This window comes from Carassius auratus, chromosome 12 (genome assembly GCF_003368295.1).
Source record: "Carassius auratus strain Wakin chromosome 12, ASM336829v1, whole genome shotgun sequence".
Lineage (NCBI taxonomy): Eukaryota > Metazoa > Chordata > Actinopteri > Cypriniformes > Cyprinidae > Carassius > Carassius auratus.
The window spans coordinates 13,084,995-13,096,303 of record NC_039254.1 but is presented as its reverse complement, the minus strand read 5'-3'; the positions used below and the strand labels follow the sequence as shown (position 1 = coordinate 13,096,303).

At 36.2% G+C, this 11,309-nt stretch overlaps 1 protein-coding gene across 6 annotated transcripts in view; it reads right to left on the bottom strand.

Moving 5' to 3' along the window:
- The window catches only part of plekha1b (pleckstrin homology domain containing, family A (phosphoinositide binding specific) member 1b), a 42,394-nt gene that overhangs the window by 13,051 nt on the left and 18,034 nt on the right, over nucleotides 1-11,309 (bottom strand). For all 6 annotated transcript variants that reach the window (XM_026277043.1, XM_026277044.1, XM_026277042.1 and 3 more), the window contains exons 3-8: nucleotides 10,747-10,803; nucleotides 9,253-9,298; nucleotides 5,632-5,729; nucleotides 3,514-3,642; nucleotides 3,133-3,270; nucleotides 2,317-2,385 (exon numbers count right to left, since the gene is read on the bottom strand). In XM_026277043.1, the coding sequence (XP_026132828.1) occupies nucleotides 2,317-2,385; nucleotides 3,133-3,270; nucleotides 3,514-3,642; nucleotides 5,632-5,729; nucleotides 9,253-9,298; nucleotides 10,747-10,803 (537 nt within the window). The remainder of the gene's footprint in view (nucleotides 1-2,316; nucleotides 2,386-3,132; nucleotides 3,271-3,513; nucleotides 3,643-5,631; nucleotides 5,730-9,252; nucleotides 9,299-10,746; nucleotides 10,804-11,309) is intronic.

Below are 11,309 nucleotides of genomic sequence, written 5' to 3'. Positions count from 1 at the left end.
TACATGCAAACAAAAAAATTAAAAATAAAAAATTCCCCAGGGATCTTTAAAAGGTGAAATAAATAAATAAGTACATTTTATAAAATGTAAGGTCATGAAAAGTCTTAAATATATCTTGGTATAACATTGCATAACAAACATCCTAATTGTCATTTTAAAAAGGGGGTCTTTTAATTTCAGGATGGAATAACATTTGTGATGCTTTCAAAATTGTTCTCTGATGTCCCCAGAGTGTGTGTGTGAAGTTTTATCTCAAAATACCCCACAGATCATTTTTTATAGCTTCTTGAAATTGCCACTTTCATGGTATGAGCCAAAATGCTCTGTTTATGTGTATGTACCCTTTAAATGAAAATATGCTGCTGCTCCTGCCTCCCTTTCCCACGGAATTGGGCTACTTTAACAATTTGGGAGGGTTTTGTTGTTGTTGTCTGGGACATTTCCTTCGAAAATTATATTTAACCACCATCTCCTCAGTGGTTGGTGCATCCCAACCACTGATCTATGATATAGAACTGGATTGCTCATGACGTCTTTAAAGTGAAGACGCCGCGCCGCCATATTGGTAATCCCTAGTTGTGCGAAAAGGTTCCATTGAATTGATAGGAATTTGTATGATTTTAATTTACAAGTCAGCGTTTATAAATATGAAGTATCTTTGTACATTATTACAATGCGAACACCCTAGGCATGTAAATGTCGGGAATTTCCCCTACTTATTAAAAAGCTACGTTCAATACAGTAGTGAGCAGCATGAACATGATAAACTTCAGACGGACACTCAACACATATAACAAACGACAAAGTGTTCGTTCTGAAATCTGAATTCATTTAGAGAAATAACTGACTATATACAGTACGGATTTAAAGAAATAAAGGTTCATTTCCAAGATAGTAAATTAAGTTTTTAATTTCATTATAGAGCAATATTAACAACGTAATTGTATTATTCATTATAATGTTCATGTTTAATCATTCCTGAATAATTTTGTTCATAAAGAAATAAGCCATTTTTGTGTTTGATCAGTTACCTGTGTCGCCAGTGCGCAGCAGACACACCCACCAACACGATTTAAATATATCGCATATCCTGTCCCAAAAGACCGTAAACACTGCAGATAACATCTGAAGTAAACATTACTTATTACACATAACATAAAAACGAGTCCCTTTTGACTGATCAACTTCAAATCGAGTTATTTTAGGACAGCGGTTTGAATGTAACTCAATGGTGCTCTCTGCTGGTAGGGATTAGTAAGATGGCGGATCGAACACTTCCGGTGGCTTCACTGCCTGTTGGCAGTTTAAAACGCGATGAGTGATCCAGTTATATATATAGATCAGTGATCCCAACACACATCACTTTTAATGGCTCTTTAGCTCTGACATTGTATCTCCAGCAGCTACAGCAAGAGAACAGTAATGGTGGACTACAGCTTCTCACTCCGGGCTGTGAATATGCTTATAGGGCAGAGACCGTCACAAATGGGCGGGACTTTCCCCCGACTATGTCGTCATATTCTGAAACTGCACGTGTAGAGAGACAGTTTATGATTTTTTTTTTTTTGATTTATAAAACAATGAGGGAGTAGAATTTTGCCAATATAGGCTGGTTGTTTTCACACACTGCGGCCACACAACTGTGTTCAAACACCCTATAAAAGTGATTTTTGCATTCTATGGCACCTTTAATGCGCTCCAAGGAATTTTTCAACTCCTTGGTTAAAAGTATACATCAAGCCCTGCAGATATTTTTTATATAATAGAATTGTATTTGTTTCTAAAACGTAATTATGAATTCCCCAAAATTCTTATGAAATTTAAGAGGAAGATGTGCTTCCATTGTAGTCCTAAAGCAATCACCACTGGTGCAGACATGTTCAGACACAGTCAGCCTGTTGACACACAGAACGAGGAATTCAAATCACCGTGAACAAGTTTAAACAACCTCCAGGGTATGCACACACACACACACACACACACACACACACACACACACACACCATGTTACAGCCTCCACTGAACACAAGCTTTTCCTCCCACATGAGTCACTGGTCTAATTCTGGGTGCACATATGTAAATATACTTCACTGGTGAAATGTGACTGGACACAGGATCAGGTGGCATGAACAATACACAGGCCGGACTTTCACTTATCAGATGGGAGCTTATAGACGGCTCATAGACACACAGGTGCAAAACACAATGAAAACAAAGAGTTGGACAGGTCAATGGGTTTGAGAAGGATCCAAGATCAACAGCAGTATGCAGGACTCTAAAGAGATGCAGGAGGAAGCAAGAGAAGGAGAGACTAACCATGTCTGATTTGAAGTAGCTTAGTGCATTGTCATCCAGCAAGAAGTATCTCCTTTTCCAGTTTTTCATCTAGAAAAAAACAAAGCAAAAAAACGTGTCTAATCGCTAATGTGAACACACTATGAAGCATACTGTATTATATTTTTTGTAAGCACATTTGTAAGACTTCTAAAATATCAACATGATCATTCTGTAAAGTAAAACTCTTTTTTTTTTCTTTTTACAATTTTAAATACTCTTTAGGTTGTGGTACACTTTTTTTTCTGTGGTATATATACAGATTATTATAAAGTAAACACACGAATAACCTTAGTATACTGCAAGTGATCTTTCAGGATGAGTATTTACTTGACTGAAGAAACTTTGGTTTATGTGATTATCCACACATCATGTTAAAATGCATCAAATATGATACATCAAGCTTTCATAGAATCTCAATCATCACTTTATTGCAATGCATTACATTTTATTCCAAGCAATAAAAAAATATAAAAGTTTGAAAACTAGGTATTTACAGATCATCTCACTAAGATAAATTGTTGTGAGAGTGGAGTGACAATTTTATTTGATTTATTTGCATTTTATGCAAGAAGACTGCAATACTGTTGTCTATCAGACTTACATTACAAGCTATCAGAATTATTTCATCTTACTTTTTTGTCATATAAATATCAGCAACTGCATCAAACTGCATATTTTTGCTCAGTTCAGACCTCTGAACAAATGTGAGGTGTCTTCCCACCCTCCTCGAGTATGAGCTCCATATTCTATATCATATTATATGAGCCCTAAAAGTCTGATACTCATTTTACTCACCACAGCTCCCTGTTTGACACAATATCCAGCTTTAATAACCGACTGGTCTTGGTTGCTCCGGCTCAGGTAAAACGGCAGCTGACCAGGAGGTTTCCTCATCCCACTCTTATCGGCACCATTCTGACCTTCCCCCTTTTCCTAAGAGCCAGTGATATAGACAACAATGTTGATTACATATTTTTTTTTATTTATTCAAATGCATTGCATTAGCTACATCAGTAATGATACTGCACAAACACATGGCTAATAAAAGTGGTATCATTCAGTACCATGATATTTATCAAAGTATAAACCATCGTATTATCATGGAACTGCTCAGTACTTACAGGATTTTGTTTTTGTATCTTCAATATATGTTAATGTGTCATGAGGTTAAATGACCTGTGTGGTGGTGATGATGGGCACTCCTGCAATGATTTCGGTCTTGTATGACACTTGTTTCGCGGCACCCAATGTGTCCACACATGCTTCTGCTGTATTATGGGCCACCTGCTCACCTGACTTTGGCACCTGGAGAAGACGTGAGAAAAGACAAACACGCATAACAAATGTGTATGCGACAGCTGCTTTCTTTATATATTTACAAGTTTTTTAATGCAAAAAAGAGGCCTGACAAGGATAATCAATATATTCAATACATTGAAATATTATATCTAAATATTTTTAAAAAGTTACTTAAATTTCAATTATATTTCACAATATTACTGTACTTTTGATCAAATAAATGCCGCTTCTTAAAAATCTTACAGATGCCAATTATTATTATTATTATTTTTAATGTTGAGGAATAATAGTATGTAGCAGAGTTTTTAATGCTTTTCATGTTTTTGAAAAAAAAAAAAAAAAAAAAAAATGAAATTTAGACTAGACAAAACTAGAACTATTTTCTTTTCCCCTCAGTATAAATGAATAATTTGTCCTTCTGGTTCAGCCAATGCAGTGATCAACCGCTTGCTAGTATTGACTGACTGACACTACAGCTGTGGGGTTGGCAGTTCATCGTTTAGTGCCTTCAGGCCAAAAAAACTTCCCTCATCAATACACCATCACTACACATGCTGTCTCTGACCCAAAACAAGCTGCCAGTTCTAATCATGCTAGCACCCAACGGCAAACAAATCCTGCAATGCATGATAATTCTGCCATTACTATTCAAACTATGTTTTTAGCAGCATCTACATTAAGATTTGACACTCTCCATATTGAATATTCTGATTATGTATGCATCATAGATGACCTAACGTGTTTAAGCTGATTGAAGATGATTAAGCCAATATCAACATTTTAGATAGATAGCTGGCATATACCAATATGAATTGAAATTTTCAGCAAAAAAAGGCAAGAACATTTGCTGTGCATCACTTTTTTCGCAATAGAGGTTGTGATGTAAGCACTTTTTTTTTTTCAAACTGAGAACAATTTAATTTGATTTGATAGACCAACCAAATCCATGAATAATTTGTTTCAGTGTTTTTAGCATGCATGTCAGCATGCATAAGATTCTTTAATACTTCCCCTAATGTGCCTAAATGAAAGGGATAAAATTAATAAGAAAATAAGAAAATGAGGTTAACTAAGAATAAGAGCTCACTGTACTATTAAATCATCCTGTAGGTTTCAGAACTCAAAACTTTGTCGTTAGTCTAAAAAACAGCTTGTATTAAAAATGCCTGTTTCTACATCACTGCCTGTTAAGCCCCGCCCCCCAATTTGCACATGTAGTGTTTATGAGAGAGGCAAACGCGCAGGTCTGTACAGAAACCAAGCGATAAAGATGGCTCTGAAGACAAGATCTTGTGCAGTTCCAAGTTGTGGAAAAATGCTGTTTCCGTTGTCTTCCAACTGTTTTCATTACGTATAGTCACTATTGCTTTATCGCTTCTTACAGATCATTTGGTATCTATTGAGGTATTTTATGCCCCACAGCCTCCATATATGTGGCGTGTATGATGTCAAACGAACCATTTAGCCAATCAAAGCAGTAATTATTTATTTATTATCATAACAGACATATATTTTGGGTTTATTTTTACAGATTTTATGATTGGTCATGGTCTACTGTTGTTTCTCTCAGCTGATCAGGTCATTGTTGGTTGCTGATGTCGCAGGTGGTTTCCAAACTCTTGATTTCTCTAAGCCCTTTTTTTGTTGCTATAGCTCCAAATGACTTCCTCTTTTCTTTTAGCATCCAAATTGCTTGCTTTTCAAGTGAAAGTGTCGTGACGTGGATAAGTATGGTGACCCGTACTCTGAAATAGTGCACAGCCTTTATCCCATCCAAAGTGCACACATACAGCAGTGAATACACACACACCGTGAACACACACTCTGAGTTGTGGGCAGCCATTTTTTGCTGGGAGCAGTTGGGGTTCGGTGCCTTGCTCAAGTTGGCAACCTTTGGCAATCTTTGGGACTTTTCTTTCAATTTTGCTATTTGGAGAACCATCTGAACTGTTCTGCGGTTGGTAAGAAGACTCCAATCCAGGGTCAGGGACTTACTGTGATTTTGGTGGCATTGTTGAGTGCACTGACCCACTCCACTAAATCCTGCTTATCATTCGCCTGCAAGTAAAACTTCCTCATTCCAGCGTTGATGACTGTGGGAAGACACAAAGACTTGTATTTAAACAATTTGGAGATGATGATATAAATCACATTTTTGAGGCATTATTTATAACTTGGTCAACATAGACAGGAAGAGACTGTCTGACCTACATGTAATCTAAGTGTTTGCTTCTAGGCCTGAAGAAGGGTGCTTTCACATTACCACTTCTGGTGCACATCCAGTTTTCTTTGATGTGAAAGTTTGGTTGGATGATATGAACAAGGTTTTACAAACTCTCCCAATAGCGTTATTATAGTAAAATAAAAGTAAAACTAAAACCATAAAAAAAAAATTAATAATTACTTAAAATAAACATTCACTTTCAAATTAAAATTTCCTGATAATTTACTCACCACCATGTGATCCAAGATGTTTATATATTTCTTTCTTCAGTAAAAAAATAAAAAAAAAAATAAAAAAAAAAAGGTTTTTGATGAAAAAATTCCAGGATTATTCTCTTTATAGTGGACTTCAATGGCTACTAAAAGGTTGAAAGTCAAAATTACAGTGTCAGTGCAGCTTCAAAGGGCTTTACACGATACCAGACGAGGAATAATGGTCTTATTTAGTGAAACGATTGGTAATTATCTTTAAAAAACAAAACAAAAAACACGGATATGCTTGCCTTACTCTGCTTTGCAATGCATGTCCATGACTTCACATAATACATAATCATGTTGAAAAAGTCATAGGCGGAAGTACTATTTTAATTTTTTTGCAAATTACCAATTGTGAATCTGTAATTTTGAACTTCAACCATTTGATAGCCATTGAAGTCCTCTATAAGAAGAATATTCCTGGAATGTTTTCATCAAAAATCTTAATTTCTTGTCAACTGAAGTAAGACGTAAACATCTTGGATGACATGGGGGTGAGTAAATTATCAGGAAATTTTCATTTGAAAGTGAACTAATCCTTTAAAGGGGTCATATGATGCTGCTAAAAAGAACATTATTTTGTGTATTTGGTGTAATGAAATGTGTTTATGTGGCTTAAGGCAAAAAAAAAAAAAAAAAAAGAAATTTTTTCAAAACAACTGTACATTATTGTTTCTCCTCTATGCCCCGCCTTCTGAAACGCGTCGGTTTTCACAAGGCTCATACACACAACCGGAACATCCGGGAACGTAACTGTCAATTTCATCACCGCCCCTTTTTAGGGCAAAATAAACTAGATTTCCCATAGACTTCCATACAAAATAGGGGCAAAAGCAACGTCCGTACACAACCCACAGGCATGAATAACTAAAGAAATAAGACAAAACATATCAAGTAATTATATGTCCACCCTGCCTGCCACAGAGCGTGAAAGTCTATATATTTAGAGTACTGAGTGCACTTTTCTGTCCAGCCATACAACTAGCCTGGCTTATCTTTCGATTAGCATCATACATAATTCATGATATTTCCATAACAGCAAGATATTGATGATGATGGCAGGTAGCCATGAATTTCAAATTTGGGGTTTTACAAACATTAATGGTGCACCCAACCACACAACAACTCTCTGGCATGTTGTAAGGTTAGTCCACTTACTCGATCCAATACTGTATGGCGGTTTGTTTTCCCCTAAAAATGGGCGTGAATCTGTTCATAGACATTCTATGACGCGGCGTCGGTTGTGCGTATCTCTCTGAAAAGTGAGGTGTGCTGTGATTGGCCAGCTATCCAGTGCGTTGTGATTGACCGAATGCCTCAAGCCTGAGACCGAAATGTTACGCCTCTTAACATATTGCGAAGCCTTGTCCATCCGGAGCGACGAGACAAAAACATAAAACCCATTATAAACATGATATTAACATGATTTCTAGTCGTGTTTTCTTTTGGAAGGCAAAAACAAAGTAGTTTCGCTTTCTCAACGGAACAGTGTCACATACTGCCACCTTGAGTGAGCCACGGTCGACTTGAATGAGCAGAGGCGGGCGGCTTGAGAATGTTGCGGCAGGCGGATTCTACGAAGGAGCGTACCTTGGTCTTGCAGCAACCACATATGACGACCCCGGCCTGGACGCTGCTTCGTCCATGGTGAAAGCCGATTCGGCGGTCCACAGTGCAAAGTTGATGTATTTCTTCAGCGACCAGCACAGTTCAGCTCCAGGCATGACGAAGCGCATATTGTTTTCTTTTAGAAGGCCAAAAAAGTAGTTGCGCTTTCACAGTGAAACACACAGCGTCTATACGACATGGCGGCAGCGGCATCAACAATACTACAATGAAAATAAAAGGTACGCCTTCTTTCTTTGCATGAACATCCATGCGGTGTTATGCAAATCTTCCCACATACTGACGTAGATATGTGGGGGTGTGTTAGAACGGACCGTTTCAGGGGGGCGTGGACGAGTGTTAACTTTTATAAAGAATATCTCTTTTTGATTTGAGACTTTAGTCTTTGCAGCTTCACAGATCTCCTTTACTCACCATGAGCTTGTAACACTCCAAATAGAGAGAACAATTTGAAATTGCAACATATGACCTCTTTAACTGAAATAAAAAAATAATAATAATAAAACATTTTATTTAAGCTATTTGCCAAGACTACATTTCTCATTTTCAACTTGATGAACTAAAATAATAAATAAATAATACATTTAAATAAAAAATTACATGGGCAATAAAAACAAAAGAAAAAAACAAATAAAAACACAAAATTATTAACACTAAATCTATATAAAAAAGTAAAATCTATAATAAGTATCTGTTTAGCTAAAATAACACATACCAGCAAACCATACCAGAGTCTACTTGAAAAGGTGGTCATGTGAACTCTGATATGGTTAGTTACTGATAAATGCAAATGTGCAAGTGAACCGCTATTAAAGAGGTGTGATTCAGTCAAATGTGTGTAAATGCATGTGTGTGCACAGTCAGTTTCCTGACAAGAGCGACTAACATACACAGAAAGATTATAGTTCTCCTTTCTAAACATGTCACTGTGAATTAACTGAAGCTAAACATGAAATGTTATCTTCACACATCACAAAAACATTATCTAAACTCCACTGAAATCTTTTCCTGTGCAAGTGTAAAAGTGGAAACTCTCACGTCCCTTTTGTGCGGCTGGATATAGAAGCAGCTACTATGGTTACTGTTTTCATGTGGTCAACTCAACACACATGTAACTTACTGTCTGTTTCCAACAAAACTAATCAAATCAGCCTTGATATCAAGATTCAATTAACTTTCCATCGTGAGTTAAAGAACATCCATTTAGTGAACAGCTAACATTAAAGAATCAAATAGCGAACAGTGTTCACTGGGACTGAATCACTCCTGGAGGGTCAGATCACTACTTTATTAAACACTTTCAAGTAGCAGACTCAATGTATGTTGCTCACATACACTCCTGACAGTGGCCTCTTGTTTAACTTCACCGGGTTAAAGTCCCAGAACCCCCAGTGTGTGATTGTCTCTGATCTCAGAAACAATAGCCAAGGTCAGGGGTCATGGTCTAACATGCCCTACCTTCTGTGTACTGCGACCTCTGAGTGACACGTAGAAAGTAAATCAATTGCTTACCAAAGCAGAACTCTGCCTTTGGCCGCAATTTGGTGGCATCGCTAACCTTTAATGACAAAATATGACCAGATCAATAATATTGCACACATTTGCATATTTAAAGGTGCACTAAAACATTTTCCACTATATATATTAGGGGGTGTAATGGTACACAAACATGACGGTTCGGTACAATTAGTAACAATTAGCACCAGAGCCCAAACTTAAATTCAATTACTCTTTATTTTAAACTAATCCACACCCAAATTAAAAAAATAAATAAATTGTATGCAAACATGTACATTTTTTAATTAACCTCTAAATTACATTATCTCTATTTATTTCTTGAAATATTATAATTTACAGAGTCATAGACTGTTTCATACAATATTTATTTAAACATATACATTAAATAATTAAGAACTTATTAACAGGTAAAGTAAGTATAATTAATTATTAAAGTTAAGACAACCCATTATTTTCTTGGAAAAACAACAATACTTTATCCACATGATAAAGGATGCCTCAAATGTCCCAAAAATCTGAATAACTAATTTTATCTACCAAAATCGAAGTTACGGTCTTTTGTCTTTGCACTGCAGTATGAGGCATAGTCTAATATATAAAAAAAGCACTTCTCAAGATTTCCTTTCGCTAGCAAATATTGAGCTGTAGACACTGTTGACTTGACTAGGTAAATGAAATGCTACATGACGTTTGGTTTACAAGCTGTTTTGAAACATTATTTGAGCGACTACGTGAAATGTTGTTCATTCATGTATTTTTTGCTTTAAAACTAGTAATGAAGAGGAAGGTATGATCACGCTCACTCGTGCACAGCAGCGCTGTTAGAACTGAGGTGTTACAATAACAATAACGTACAATAAACCAATCAGTCTCATCTCCCATCCCTTTTAAAAGCCAGTTGCCCTCATAAAATGTTTTTTTTTTTTTTAAATGTGTTTGTGCTGCTGCATATATGCGCATTGTGCACACACCTATAGGCGGGTATTACTTACACGATCTTTAAATAACAAAGAAAAAATATTGCGCCAGACTTTAGACCAGGATTGTTTTCAGTTTCACAAAATAGCAACGCATAAAATGCATTTGCTATTTAAACAACGTGGCACAGAACGGGAAAATGAGAACTGCGTTGGGCTGAAACTAGCAAGCACACTTGACTTTATTGTCCGAATTTTCTGAAAAAAATTAATAAATAATTACACATGGTACTACTAACTTCCACCAACCGAAAAACCCATACCGAAAAATTTCTGTACAAATATGTGTACCATTACACCCATAATATATATATATATATATATATATATATATATAACTGTTTTCAAATATTATACATAAGAGTTTGGATCACATGGCCAGCTGTTACAAGAGAATGGTGAATCTGAATGCAAAGAAAAGTCATGCCACACTTTAAAACAAACCACACAATATAAAATGTATCATTCAATTCTGGGAATATAAAGCTGGTAATAACTAGTAATTACAAACCTTGGAAATATATATTAGTTTGAGGGAGCCAACATAGGATGTTCCTTCTGGAAGATTCTGTAGAAGGAGAAGGTTCAAGTCATTAGAGCTGAAATTCAGAATAAAATGATACACGCTGATTTGATGTGAGAAGTGTGTTTGTGTGTGTTTTGAGCAGTGTCTGAAAACAAACGTGGACAGAATACATTTACGGTGAGTGTGCTGTATTCTCCAAAGTTGCAGAATTGCACAGGGGTCTATGAAAGTTTTAGCACACATCTACAGATGCACTGAGGTAAATTATTCAAAGTCAGACGTGGCATCAATAAAAGATGCTGGCTGGGGCTACTGACTGAGTCTTAGATAAAGTGATTGGTACAGAACCTGTGGCAGCCAAGAAAAAAGAGAGAATCCATTAAAAGAAACAAAGAAAGAACACGAAGAATAAAAAAAAGACAGGTCCTGACAAAGGCTCTTCATCAGTGATCTCAGTTCTAGTCAGGTTTCGTCTGAGATTTCCTCTTTTACTCCATGCTAAATGAGTTTAAGACACTGAAAGTATCAGTATAAGTTACAATGAGACA